This window comes from Caloenas nicobarica, chromosome 9 (genome assembly GCF_036013445.1).
Source record: "Caloenas nicobarica isolate bCalNic1 chromosome 9, bCalNic1.hap1, whole genome shotgun sequence".
Lineage (NCBI taxonomy): Eukaryota > Metazoa > Chordata > Aves > Columbiformes > Columbidae > Caloenas > Caloenas nicobarica.
Window position 1 is genome coordinate 24,429,016 of NC_088253.1, and position 14,251 is coordinate 24,443,266.

Sequence of the window (14,251 nt, forward strand, 5' to 3'; positions counted from 1 at the left end):
GTTGGTGCACAGGGCTGCAGAGGGAGCAGGCGGGTGACAGCCCTGGGTGAGCAGTCCCGCTGCTCCCGTGACCTGTGCTGTAATGCAATCCTGCTGGGCAGGGTGGATTGCGAGAGGCTGCAGAGGGAACAGCGCGTCCTGGCCCAGCCGTGTTGCTCAAGAAAGGCATGAGACAACCGCAGGGAGCCCAGGGCAAAGCAGCAGTTGAAGCCAGAGACCCCAAAGACAAAACCAGCAGCCTCCAGAAGTGCAAACAAACAGGATCTTTCTGTAACAAGTGGCAGGGCATGACTGCAGCGGTCTCCAAATGCCTACGTACTGGGAGCAAGGGGAAAAAAGGGTGCTCAGCGCCTCCCGGGGGCCCAGCCGCAGGCAGGTCTCTGCGAGGGGAGCCATGGCGAGCTTTGCGTGGATCCACCCCAGAGCTCAGCTACTCTGCGGCTTCTGCCTCCAGAAGAAGATGCACTGACCAGGAACAACATGGAGAGCTGTTCCCACTCGGCTGAGGGGAGCTGGGCTGTCACCCTCTGACCCCAGGGTGTCCCCAGAGCAGCACATGGGACCGGGTGAGCTAAACATTTATTGACAGTGGGGCAGGACCCAGGGCCTGCAGGTTTATTACAAGACCCCGCGCAGAGGGGAGGGCAGGGGGCAGAGGCTCCTGCAAGGCAGTGGAGCAGGAGGACCCAGCACCAGGCAGAGCAGGTGGCGTGGGCTGCGGGGCCCTGGCAGCCGGGACCCCCTGTCCGTGGCTCCGGGCAGCGGCACGGGGAAGGTGTGCGCTCGCGGGGACGTGCTGCAGCAGCAGCAGGGCAGCCCCAGGCCTTCCTCACCACCCAGCACAGCCTGACCCAGCACTGGTTTCCACTGGGAGCCCAGTTCATGGGAAAGCCAAGCCACAGCCCTGGACAGCAGCACCAGTCCCCTGCCCTGCTCCCCACCAGCGCAGTCCCAGCTTCACCCCCACTGACCCTTCCCAGGGGCTGGCACCAGGACCCCAGCTCAGGCCCAGCCTGCCCAGCACTGCAGTGTCAGACCTGTCCCTGCTTGGCCTCTGCTCTTCCTAGACCTTGGTCCTGCAGCGTGTCAGCACTGGTGATCTGCTCCAACCGCCTCCATGACATTCTGGAACCCCTGCTCCCTGCTCAGGGATGGGGTCATCAGGGACGGGATCACCAGGGACGGCCCAGCCCTGTCCTGCTGCTGCCCGGGCACCAGCACGTGTTGCCCGGAGTTGCCCCGGCCAGGGCTCTCTGCGGAGGCGCCGGGCCCCTCGCTCACCTGAGCAGCTGCTCCAGCTCCTGCTTCACTGCCCCCACCACCGGCGGCCCCCGGTACACCAGCGCCGTGTACATCTGCACCAGCGAGGCTCCAGCGCGGATCTTCTCCAGGGCATCACGCCCGCTGCTCACCCCCCCCACCCCGATGATGGGCACCCGGCCTGCGGGCAGGCGCGCGGTCAGGACAGCACGGGTGACACCAGCACATGCCCCCCCGCCTGCTCTGCCCCTACCTCGGGTTAGGGAGTACATCTCCCTGATGGTCTGCGTGGAGAGCTCCCGCAGGGGCTTCCCGCTGAGCCCCCCGGGCTCCGTGCGCTGCGGGCTGCGGAGGCCGCTGGGGCGGCTCACGGTGGTGTTGCTGATAATCAGCCCGTCCACACCCAGCTGAGGGGCAGCAGCATGAGGACACGGCTGCCACAGCTGCTCCCCACCCTCATGCCCAGGTTGCCAGGCCAGATCCTCCCTGGCAGGTGCCCCAGCACCCTGCCTGGGGACAAAACAGCTGCCCCTCACCACCTGGACCATCCCCAAGGTCTGGGTGACGCACACAGGCCCTCACAGACTCAGAGCTACCCAGAGAGCTGCAGCTCCTGTCCCTTCAGAGCGGTGACTTGCCAGGAGCAGCACGGTCCTGCCCTTTGGTCATGTGAGGTGAGGCAGGAGGGACCCATCCCAGACCCTGCCAGCCTCCCCTTCCACCTCTCACCTCGCAGATGACGCTGGCGATGTCCTGCTTGTCCTGCGTGGTGAGGTCAGGGGCGATCTTCACCAGCACAGCTGGCTTGCGCTCACAGGGCAGCGCGTCCCTCTCTGCCAGCACCTGCGTGGGGAGAGAACAGGTCCTGCCCCAGGCCGGGGATGCCTGCAGCCAGCAGCACGGGGACAGGCGCTGCTCTCCTGATGTGGCACTGCTGATGGGACGGGCACCCTGCGGCTCAGGGCCCGGGGCACATGACCCACGCAGGACCCACAGCCACTCCTGACGCCGTGGGGCGGGTGGCCCACTGCCCCCTTGCCAGAGCAGAGCGGAGGGCAATGCCTCACTGCCTATGTGCCCTTTGCTGGAGCACAGCGGCCCCGGGAACCAGCAGCTGACCAGGGGACAACTCGGTGGCTCTGCCACCACGCTCCTCCCTGTGCTGGGGCAAACGCCTGGCTGGAGCAGAGTGGGTGCTGCTGGGGACAGGATGCGTCCAGGGCTGTAGCTGCGCTCCGGGCTGGCTGCGAGTGTCACCCACCTTGGTCAGCAGGTCCCGCAGCTCAGCCTTGCCCTGCAGGTCCCGCAGCCCCGGCGTGTTCGGGCTGGACACATTCACAACCAGGTAGTCAGCCAAAGGGCCCAGCATCCGCACCCCAGCCACATAGTCAGCTGCAGCATCAGTGGAGCTCTTGTTCTTGCCCAGGTTGATTCCAAGGGGCATCCCCGCTGGAACACAGGCATGGCTGAACCAGGGCAGCAGGACCAACCACCACCCAAGGGACCAGAATGCTCAACAAGGGAGGGCCCAGGGCCGGCTAAAATCAAGATGAGAATACACAGCCCACGTATTTCACAGCGCGGGCCCAGGACTGTCCTGTTACCACAGCTGCCATGCTCAGCACCTCCCAGCACTGCAGTGCTGCCCTCGGAAACCACCCAGCTGGGGCCCTGTGGCTCTGCCTAGTCTGAGCAGACACGTCCTGCCCAAAGCAGCATGTGGAGTCTCTACCACAGAGAAAACATCAGGAAAGAGTCAGTTGGCCACAGCCCCATGCGGGGGAGCCTGCAGCCCCAGGAGGGTTCCTGCCACCCAAACACACCTCCCTCTGGCCGGGGCCCTCCCGTGCCTGAGCGCTGGCATTACACATTTCTCCTGGCCTACAGCCACCCGGGACTCCCAAGTCCACCTCACAGACCCCAAGAGCAAAGGCTTATGAGCTTGTCTCACCACCCGTGAGCCTGAGCTGTGTCTCGTGGCGGGCCCGCAACCTGCGCTCCACCGTGGCGTGGCCGTGGCTGTTGAATCCGTACCTGCACCAGAACAGACAAGGTTTAGGGCTGGGCTGGTGTCCAAGCGCCCTGAGTAAGACGCAGGAGAAACAAGACGGAGACGTGATGTCTGCAGCTCTGCTCAGCATATCCAGCCCAAGGGCCGCCAAGAACTGGGACACACAAACAGTCGCCCTCCCTGTGTGACACGCAGAGCAGCTGCTCCAGACCAACCTGTTGATGACGGCCTCATCCTCCACCAGCCGGAAGACTCTGGGTCTGGCGTTCCCCTCCTGGGGCTGGGGTGTGACAGTCCCCACTTCCACAAAGCCAAAGCCCATCTTGTACAGCCCATCCACAGCCTCGCCCTGCTTGTCAAAGCCAGCAGCCAGGCCCACCGGGTTGCGGAACCGCTGCCCGAGCACTCGCACCTCCTGCGGGGCCGGGGCTGGGTCACCGACAGCCAGAGCCAGAGCCCACCTGCACCAGCAGCCAAAGCCCGGCCCCCTCCCCTCCACCCCCTCGTTTGGTGTCACCAGGGGCCTGCCCGGGGACCCGCGGGCAGAGCTCATCACCCCCACCGACCGCCGCGGGTCCCGAGCCGCGGCGGGGCCCCGCCGCCCGCCCACCCCCGGCGCTGCGGGCCCCCGGCCATCCGCACGCCCTGGCTGCCTCCCGGCTCCTGCCCGCCCCTCGGCCCCGGCCTCCCCGCAGAGCCGCACCAGCGCGGGGCCGTCGGTCCGGGCGGGGGGCAGCAGCCCGAGGGCGGCAGCGCGCAGGGCCAGCCCGTGGGCGGCCTCGGGAGGGAGGGCGCGGAGCGCGGGCATCACCGCCGCCGCGTAGAGCCGCTCGTCGCCCGCCGCCAGCGCCGAGCCCAGCAGCAGCCCGCAGCCGCCCAGCGCTGCCGCCAGCGCCCGCAGCCGTCCCTGCGAGAGATCGTCAGCAGCGCCGCACCGGCACGCCCGCACCCCGCCCAGGCACGCCGCCCCCGGTACCCCGCACCCACACCGGCGCCCCGCCCGCATCCGCACCCCACCCGTGTCCCTGTCCCGGCCCCGCCGCCCCCGCCCCGCCGGGTCCCGCCGGGTCCCGCCTCCTCCCGCCGCCCCGGGACCCGCCGGCCGCTCACGCGCAGCGGAGCCGCCATCAGCTCCACCCCACACGCGGAAGGACACTTCCGGCATCCCCGCCCGGTGATTGGCAGAACCCGAACCCTCCCAGCCAATAGAGACGCAGCAGGACTCGTGGCGCGTGGATCACGGGACAAACAGCAGGGGCGGGAGTCACGGGGGCGGGGCCTCTGAGGCGCCCCGGAGCCCCGCCCCCAGGGAGCCCCGCCCCCAGGGAGCCCCGCCCCCAGGGAGCCCCGCCCCCAGGGAGCCCCGCCCCCAGGGAGCCCCGCCCCCAGGGAGCCCCGCCCCCAGGGAGCCCCGCCCCCAGGGAGCCCCGCCCCCAGGGAGCCCCGCCCCCAGGGAGCCCCGCCCCCAGGGAGCCCCGCCCCCAGGGAGCCCCGCCCCCAGGGAGCCCCGCCCCCAGGGAGCCCCGCCCCCAGGGAGCCCCGCCCCCAGGGAGCCCCGCCCCCAGGGAGCCCCGCCCCCAGGGAGCCCCGCCCCCAGGGAGCCCCGCCCCCAGGGAGCCCCGCCCCCAGGGAGCCCCGCCCCCAGGGAGCCCCGCCCCCAGGGAGCCCCGCCCCCAGGGAGCCCCGCCCCCAGGGAGCCCCGCCCCCAGGGAGCCCCGCCCCCAGGGAGCCCCGCCCCCAGGGAGCCCCGCCCCCAGGGAGCCCCGCCGGGGCGCACCGGGGACCCCGCAGAGCAGAGCCCCGGCAGCAGCGCTGCCGCTCCACCGCGGCCACGCCCGCTAGCGAAGAGGGTCCCGCCGCCGCACAGCCCCCGAGAAACGGCACCGCACAGCCCGCTGCTCACAGCCTCGGCTTTATTAGGAACCAACCCCAAGATACAAATCAAATAAAAGTCAAGGAAAAGTCGTTGAAACGGCTCCGCGCAGGGCTGCAGCGCGGGGGGAGCAGCCACAGCCCCGGCTCCCGCCAGAGCCGCCCCGGCGTGGCCCTCGGGTCAGTGACAGCCCCAGCCCAGCTCCAGCGGGCTCAGGGAACGCGGCTGAACCCGCGGGCACAGCGCTGCCACACGGAACAGACCCTGCCGAGGTCACAGCCAGACGGCTGCAAGCCGCAGCTGGGGACAGCGGCAGCACCAGCAGGCTGCACACCCCCGGGCAACGCCACGGCTCCTCGGCACCGCTGTCGCCTGCTCCCACCCCAGTTAGTCACAGGTCTCACCAAAAGGACTCAGTTACTCTCACCACACAGGGTACCAGCTTGTGGAGGATGCTGCCCTTGAGACCTCGCAGGGAAAGCCTTCAGCCTCCACCTCCCTCCTGTGCAGGAGCAGCCAGGAATGGCACCCGGGACATCACGCACAGTGTTCCGGTATAGCTACCTGGACCCACAGGCTGTTCCCTGCTCCAGTCTCACAAGATTCCCCACAGTTCACCTCCTGGAGCAACAAAGATTGGGAAAGCGGCAGCATTTGGTGTAAGTACAGCAGGAAGAGAGTTCAAAAAGAGGAGTGTGTTCATTCGAGGTTAATACAGGAAACCAATTTCAAGAGAGTCTGTTTCAGAGAGAAGCAGCTGCCACAGCTCCTGTCCCTCACATTGGAGTTACAGCCCAGTCAGTTTTATGTTTTCTTCTTTAGCTCCTCAAACCTCCGAGAAAGATCATCAAAGTCAATGTCTTCAGAGGCAGAAGAGTTGGCACCAGCAGATGCTGTTGGCAGCGTATCTGGCACGGATGGTAACTCAGGCAGCACAAAGTTCTCAAAGGTATTAGGAGCTCCAGCTTTTGGTTTAGGAGGAGCTTCTGACTTGGGCCCAGGCCCTATTTAGAATAAGAGAAATATCATTTTACTTCACCATCATCACACTCTCACCAGCCCAAACAGAGCCACAAAAAATAAAGGTCATTCTACCAAGAAGGCTGTACCAATGTACTTTTCCGAACAGGACCAGTGGTCACGCACCTCCAACTGCACCCAGACTTCAGCACACATCACCAGTACTCACCAGGACTCCCTCAGATCATCACAAACCCTGGCTGGAGCTGGCAAGGGTCTACTCACTCTAAAAACCCCTCTCTGCCCTTATCAAGCGCTAGAGGTAACAGGTGCTTTCAAAACACGCAGAGCAGAATCATGCTGTACAAGGCAGGAGAATTTTGTCATGATCCAATTCCAATGCATGAAGCACCTCCTAAGCCTTTAGGCAGATGGACCAAGGGATAACAACCATCTCTACTCATCCTGCTCTGCTGTACGCGGACTCAACTCTGACATTAATACAAACCTATTTACTCCGTCAGTGCTTACCTCTTTCATTCTATTGCTGCAGAACAGTATTATTTATGCCATGTAAAAATTATCACTTCGAGCTGCTGCTTTCTCATTTTGTCCTGCAATGTCCTATACCTGGTCTGATGAGACAGCTTAAGCTGGAGACCCAGTACTGACTCCAAAGTCAGTGTCCAGTTCTTGAGTTTCCAGTGGAAGTCCAGATCCTTCCCGTTTTGAGAAGATACTCTCCATTTCAGCCAGAGGCCTCTCTAAACTCAATTCCTGCTCAAAATGTGTCAAGTTCTACACACTGTTCCCTACAAGGAAAGCTTTCCCCCAGGGACACTGGGATCCCAAGCCAACCACAGCCCCAGCCACTGCAGCTTTCCTGTACCTCCTGACATACTCACCAGCCCCTGGTGCAGACGCATCCTTGTCAGCATCAGGCTCATCGATCTAGAAAAGACTCTCGGTTACTACAGCGCTCTGTCCTACCAGGCACAGGCTCACACCGGTGTGCAGGCACTGCTCATGGGCAGCAGCAGCCACGCGGTGCAGAGCAATGTGGACCCCACCCCTCCCAAGGCAGGCAACACTGGCTTCCAGCACACTCAGAAGAATCTGCCCCTCTTCCCAAGAAAAGGAGGCGGTGCTTTAACTTTTCTCTCCCTCCCAGCCAGTCACAGCAGCTTCACTGGCCATATTCTGTAACTGGATAAACACAGCATATCCACTAGCAGGTCTGAAATATTTATCAAGGACTTAAGTAGGAGAACATGGCCCATTTCATCCACATAATCACAGCTACGGCTTCCTTTCTTTCATGAACAATAAACCCTGTAACCAGTAGCGAGGTACGAAATGACTCCATCTCAGGTCTTGGTCTGGTTGGGACAAAGGCCCACAGCATGGTCAGCTGTGCTGGTGTAACTCCTCATTCCCTGTGGGCTGCAGCCAGTGACTCTGTCCCCACCCAGCTGGCAACTGCTGCACCTGTGCCCGCATCTCCTGCACCCAAAGGCTGCGGTGCAGCTAGTACAAGGTGTTAGCGCACACAGGTGCTTGGCTACGCTCATCCTTACTCAGGATATTGCAAAAACACTGAAAGCAAAATGAGAGGCATAATCATGAACTGTGGGAACAAAAACATAGACAACCACAGACAGAGGAGACTCCAGCCTTTCCTTTGCTGTTCCCAAGGACTGAGAAAAGTCTGGGAAAGGAAGAGTGATCAAACACACATCTAGGCTAGCCAAAACTGTCATTCAGCCTAACTATGAATTCATTCGAAAGCCAAAATTGAACATCCTGAAGGTGACGAACCCTTCATATTGCAGAAAAAAAAGTGTACTCTACTTGTCCACTGTTTATCACCATTTTAACAATGCAGTAAAATAAATTTTAGCTTTCCTTTGCAGCCAAAACACACAGCAGAACGAGGAACTTCTCACAAGCCATTCGCCCATCACATGCACCCAGTGATTCATCACACCCATAAGCAATGCCAAGCACCACCCCAAAAGCTCCAACGGTTGACAGCAACATGTTAATGAATGTTTGCCTTTTCTGTGGCTACCACTGCACTCTTTTCAGGTTCCCTCTGCTGTCTACAGCAGTGATTCAGCTCAGGCACTTACAGACTCATACGTTGGTGGCTCTGCCGGAATTGGTGGTGGGTGGATGTTGGTGAAAGGCTGGTAGGTCCCCACTGGTAGGCCGCTGAAGTTCTCCTGCAGAGAGATTACAGTCATGTACCAGGCTACTCAGCTGGGAGAGTGACCATGGGACACGACACACCTACAGCTGCTACAGATATCAGAAAAAGTAGTGCAGGTAAGCATCCAACCTGATATAGTTTATACTTACAAGGAAAAGATTCTTAAGTATCAAGTCAGATGCAGTCACCTGGAGGGATTGGACCCAGCTAACAGGGCTGTGGGTTATTCTAAAGAACCAGCGTCACTAAACACTTCATCTTTCAAGGCATTAGACGTACCAAGACACAAGGACAATACCCCACCTCAAGGACATCTGAGCCATTTCTCCTGAATGCAGCATCACAGAACAGGAGGGTCTCTGGCTCACTCAAGGCTTTGTATTACCCTTAACTGTAACACAAAAGTGCCTCAAAGACCTAGACTTGCCACAAGTCCTCAGCACATTTATGCCTGGGCCAACAGCCAGCTGATGATGCTTGGCCCTGATTTTCCACAACAAACACTGCAGTATTGCTGGGACCACACTAAGACTCCAAGCCATCCCACTGTTCTGTCACTCTCCAGTCTGCACAGATACCCTGTCAATGACTGAATTCAGAGAACAGTGCTATTTTCAGCTCCCACCTTCGCAAGAAGCCACCTCCACATCTGCTGCTCTGGTCCCCTCCCCTCACAGGTCTGAGGGTAGGGCACTTCCGCGTCTTTCGGTGCAGCTCCCACCCCACAAAACTCACCTGATTTCCTTGTCTGAATCTTGGCACACTACCAGCCTACCAACTTCAAAGTGCAGCTCCAACCCCCGGTCAAAAGCCTGACAGTCACAAGACTGCCTTGGGAGTTAAGTCTGGACTCCCCTGTTCCCTGAGGGCAAAGAGGGCTGGCTGGAGAACCTCCACAGACAAGAAGCAACATGAAGCTTTGGCTGTGCTGCCAACAGTTCTCATCCCTTGCAGCCTCACAGGAACACAATGGCCTTCCTACACACCAAGCTACCAGGTACAGACGGCTCTCAACCAGCAGGCACACGGTTAAGCAACACAGTCAGACTCTTCCACAGAAAAAGGGAATGCCCAAAGCAAAGGCACTTACCGGTCCCTTTGGAGGTGGGTAGGAGAAGGGCGGGTTTGGAGTTGGCATGGGCATGGGCATCATCACTGGCATGGGTACGATTCCATCATGACCAACCAGTGGGGCTGTAAATCCACCACCTCCTCCCCCTCCAGGGCCGCCCTTCTTCACATCATCTGTGAATCCTACATCAATCAGATCTGCCTCTCCGCCTGCCGGGGCTTCAGCCTGGAGGGGATAGAAGAATTCTACTCACCAACACGTCTCTATGCTGATGACAGCCCTCTGAACAGCACTAGATGCAGCATTTGTCACTGGACAAGATGGGACAACACAGCAAGGACACAACACAGGGACAGGAGCTACACAGCAATATTAATGCGGATCAGAAAGGGAACTAGACTACAGCGTGACTAACTACAGCTGCACGCCACGGCACTGTGGGAAGGAGGGGATGGGGCTATGCTGGGGCTCTGCTAGAAGGTACCAAAGCACAATTACCACTGAGCTTGCGGCAATGCCACAGCCCTGTGCTCTGAAGCCCACACAGCACTAATGGGACACTCCAGCCCCTGGAACACAGAGGGGACCTCCAGACTTGCAGGCGCTCACTCACCATCACCACTGAGTCAGGCTCGTAGGGCACATTGTAGTTCTTGGCTATCTCGATGAGGTATCTCTCCACCAGGATCTTGGGAGGTGCCTCCACGCTCAGCTTGTGCATCAGCTGTGACACAGGGTGCAGAGACGCTCAGCGGGGCAGGGGCAGCACAGCTCTGTCCCAGCCAGGGCTGCCTGCTGCAGGAGCGCAGCCACGGGAGCCTCTCCTCCCCGCCCGGCACTGCTGCAGAGGGGCTGCTGGCAGCCACAGCCAGGGCTCCGCTGCTCTGCTCCCTCCACCCACAGCCAGCGCAGCAGGGCCCCACCTGCCAGGACCCTCAGCACCACGTTCCGCTGCAAGCAGCCCCCCAGCAGCACCGCTGGCCCACCCTGCCCCTCAGTGAGCTACAGGCACCAGCCGCTGGCCACAGGAAAAAGGGCAGAACGCCACAGCAGCTGCGTCTTTTCTGCCAGCTCCATTACCCTGTCATTGACTGTCCCGATCTGGTTTGTCCGGCACAGCTTCCCATACTCCTTGCTGTACTTGGCACACAGCTGGTCAGCAACCTGCAGGAGGAGAGCAGCTCTGGGAACGTGCACACCTTTGCTTTTCCCCGCCACACACTGTACATCTGCTGTAGCTCCTGCAGCTGCCCACCTCCCCCAGCCCCGATCACCCTCATTTCTGTCACCGAGAGCAGCTGAGCAACCTTAGCCATCCCTGATGCTTCAGGGACACCTAAGCTGGGGTCTTCATCTGCAGAACCCACCAAAACATGTCCTCTGCCTTAATGACAGAGTCCCAGACAAAGGCTTCTAACAGTGTCACCCCTACCCTGCACGTGTTAACTCCCCTCAAATAACCCTACTCACAATTTTCAACTCAGCCACTTCTGACTGGAGCCGTGGTGCAGCCCAGATCAGCGTAGACACTGCTTCTGCCAGGCCAGAGTCCAGCTCCCTAAGGACCACAAAAGACAACCCTGTCTCCACGCCAAGCACCCAGTCTTTGCTGCCCTCCATCTGCTCTGAAAGTCCTCATCCTCCATGCTGGGCCACACAGTCTTCCCTGCCTGGAGAAGGGAAGGTCTCTGGAGGCTCCAGGACACCGAGACAAGCAGGTGTCCTTCTGTAGGCAAGGCCTGGCTCAGCAGCACCCGCCCTGAGCCAAGGCCCTGGACCCTCTCCCCCAGCACACCCTCTAGCCCAGAGCTTACTTCATGGACTGAATCAGGCCGAAGCGGGCTAGCAGCAGATCGCAGTACAGCTCCAGGATCTCCATGGCCTCCACAAGGTAATCTTCACGGATGATGTGTTCCACACGAATCCTGGCACGCTCATCTTTTCCGGCTGCCAGATAATCTGCGATTTCCTTCCTTGCCTTCTGGGCCAGCTCAGCTACAGCACATGTCCCCAAGGCCAGTCACTGCGCTGGCAGGGGCTGCTGCCTCCATACCCGTCCACAGTCCCCGCCACACACAAAACCATCATGAGCTTCCCTCTCTTCCTCACCCAGGCTCTGCAGGGCAAGACACTGAGCCACATCTCGGTGGAGCACTTGTGTCTAGGTCCCAGCACGCTAACTCGCAGGAGAAAGCAGAAGGGGCTTTTAGCTGCTGGAAATACTCCTACACCTTCACCTTCCCTGCAGAGTCGACCAGAACCATGGATCTTCTCTGTCTGGGCAGGGCCAGGACAGCACGGGTGGCGAGAGCCTCCCACAGCACCCAGGCAGCTCCCCGCTATGTTGTGGGCACAGAAGGCCTGGAAAGGCCCCCTGGGGCAAAATGGCGTGTCTCTCCTCACACAGCCCACAGCTACCACCCCATAAATTGCCCTCTGACACCGGCCAGAAGGCGGCCAGCAGCCACGCTGGGCACCCACACAGCGGGGCAGGCTGCAGGGCCCGGGGCTAGCGAGGACGAGCAACAGGCTACGCCGTACTCAGCCCACGAAAGTATCCGGATCCAGAAAAATCTTCTCCTCAAGTCTCCTGAGCCCCAAAAGCACCCCAGTTCACACCTGCCCCCTCAAATACTCACTTTTCTTTTTCTCCAGCAGCTTGAGGCGATTGATGACAAGGCGCAGGTTGACTCGCAAGCGCTCAGCCTTAAACCCAGAGCCCAACATGATAAACACTTCCTGTGGGAGAACAGCAGGAGCTCATTAGAACCAGCAGCTGTTGGTCACACGAGAAGGACACCAGTCACCGTTCTACCTGGGGAAAAAAAGAACGACTTCTCCAAACAAAGAGGTACAGGCCTGCTAGTCCCAAATCTGGTTATTTATAAGTGACTGGACCTATAGCACTCATCATTGCCCACTCTCCGCTTTACAACCACACATCTAACCAAGGCCAACAGGCACATAAACATTCTGGACATTTCCATTCTGACAGACCAAATTGTGACCCCATAAACAGACGCAAGATGAAAAAAATTGAGACCACTCCATAAATAGGAACAGGATTGGAAAACATAGCCTAAAACAAGAAATTGAAGGCCTGGGTCTACTTAATCTTGACAAGTGGCACTAGCCACTGATGCGTGTACCAGAGTAGTCAAGTTTTAAGGATGTTAGGCAAACATCTCCCAGCAGTGGCCTAGGAAGGTGTGACTGTGCCTCAGTTCAGTAAGCTGAGCTTACTGAGATCGTATTTCAGGATTCCATTCAGCTCCAGACTTCTAAGAGCCCAAGTGGAAAATCCCCTCAGATTTCACAATGAAGAGCACAGCTGCCAGAAGATATGCTCTAATTCCTTACTTTGAAAGGTGAGGGGAGGAAACCAACACCTCAAGATGCCATCTGTGACAACTATCACACAAATACTCCCTCTGTGTTACTTCATTGACAAACCCACATTTTTAAGGAAACATTACAATCATCTGCAAGAACCAAGCTAGCCTCTGCCCGATTAATGTGCAAGTTATTCAACAGCTGTGTGATTAACCCAAGGACTGTACAAACGGAGGCTGTAGCAGTCCTGCTGTCAGAAGGAAAAAGTTGCCGTTCCACACTGCACACACCCTTCCTGCTGAGTGCAGGCTCTGGCCCTTCTCCAGCCTCTCAGGAGCCAATCAAAATCACTAGTCCTACAGTAAAATAACTCAGAAGATGCTTTATTATGGTAGTTTGTTATGCCAAGAGCTGTTAATCAAGAAATCCTTCCTTAAGACCTATCACACAGAAAGACCTTGGCTTGTACCTGAAAAACACATTGGAGCAGACTTTTGTATAGTGGTAATACTTTCTGTATAACTAATTACATAAGATTTATTAATGTCTACAGCGTATCCTGATTATTTAGCTGATCTATTCACATATCAATACAGTTATTTCAACGATGCACAGAACCAACCTCAAGAAACATTGCTAAAGAAGTACATATGCATGATACAAGCCCGATGCTATAAAAAGCCCTTCTGTAACTGGAACATACTCTTACAACATTGAAATAACTTTACAGTGCTACAAGAAACAGTCTCAGCACAAGTTGCAGTGTCTGAAAAAGTACCTGTTAAATAACCATTCTGATTAACGCCACCCTGTTTCAACAGATTAGTTCCAAACAAGCCGCTGAGCAGCAGCCAGCTCACCAGCCATCCTTCCACGGTCACCCCCTGCCATTTTAGAAGGTTTTTTGCCCCGCTGAGGCAGCTGCGGGCCGGCGCTGCCCCCTCGGGGCTCCGCAATCAGCGCCACCCGGCCGCCACCGGCTGCCGCTGGGGCGGCTCCCGGCGCGTCGCTCCGCTGCGGGCCCCGCCGCGCAGCGGCACCGGAGGGGCGGACGGACCCCCCGCCGCCGGCCCCAGCGCCGCCCCGAGCCTGCTGTCAGCCGTACAGCGGGCACGGGGCAGGGCACCCCCTCCCAGCAGCGCCCTCCGGGCCGCCGAGCCCGCCCCGCCGCCGCCGCCCCGCCGCCCCGCCGCTCACCGGCCGCCGCTCCGCGCAGCTCCAGCCACCCAAAATGGCGGCCCAGCCGCACCACGTGCGGAGGGATCCACGGGGCGGCACTTCCCCGCTCCTCCCAGGGCACGACCGAGCTGGCGCGGCCCCTGCGGACGCCAGGCCGCCAGAACGGCCTTCGCACCGGGGCGGGAGCGGCCCGGGGCGGGAGCGGCTGCGGCACGACCGAGGAGAGCGGCGCTAAGGGACTACATGACCCAGCGGAAGGAGTCTATTCTTTCCTGCTACGACGGCAGTGCGCCCGCCCCCGGCGCGGAGGTTCCGCCGCACAGCGTTCCGCCCGCCGCGAGCCCCGCCTCC

The 14,251-nt window shown here is 59.7% G+C and overlaps 2 protein-coding genes across 5 annotated transcripts; both read right to left on the reverse strand.

The window, feature by feature from the left end:
- Positions 1-562: 562 nt before the first annotated feature.
- Positions 563-4,402, reverse strand: DHODH (dihydroorotate dehydrogenase (quinone)). Its single transcript, XM_065641283.1, has 9 exons — positions 4,382-4,402; positions 3,975-4,178; positions 3,487-3,686; positions 3,212-3,294; positions 2,522-2,709; positions 1,990-2,103; positions 1,514-1,667; positions 1,282-1,441; positions 563-1,141 (listed from the first exon to the last, which is right to left on the reverse strand). Exons 1-9 carry the CDS (start codon positions 4,397-4,399, stop codon positions 1,087-1,089), a joined length of 1,176 nt encoding a protein of 391 aa, XP_065497355.1. The 5' UTR covers positions 4,400-4,402; the 3' UTR covers positions 563-1,086.
- Positions 4,403-5,167: 765 nt separating this feature from the next.
- IST1 (IST1 factor associated with ESCRT-III) lies at positions 5,168-14,156 on the reverse strand. Of its 4 annotated transcripts, none has more exons than XM_065641287.1 (10): positions 13,919-14,156; positions 12,028-12,127; positions 11,203-11,383; positions 10,859-10,946; positions 10,469-10,552; positions 10,002-10,112; positions 9,407-9,613; positions 8,241-8,329; positions 7,010-7,055; positions 5,168-6,148 (listed from the first exon to the last, which is right to left on the reverse strand). In XM_065641287.1, the coding sequence occupies exons 2-10, from the start codon at positions 12,113-12,115 to the stop codon at positions 5,963-5,965; spliced, it is 1,080 nt and encodes a 359-aa protein (XP_065497359.1). In that variant the 5' UTR covers positions 12,116-12,127; positions 13,919-14,156; the 3' UTR covers positions 5,168-5,962. The 4 variants fall into 4 exon arrangements, with proteins under 4 accessions (XP_065497359.1, XP_065497356.1, XP_065497358.1 ...); XM_065641284.1 differs by having other exon boundaries at positions 8,237-8,329; XM_065641286.1 differs by lacking the exon at positions 13,919-14,156 and adding an exon at positions 13,582-13,599 and having other exon boundaries at positions 8,237-8,329.
- Between the last annotated feature and the right edge of the window lie 95 nt (positions 14,157-14,251).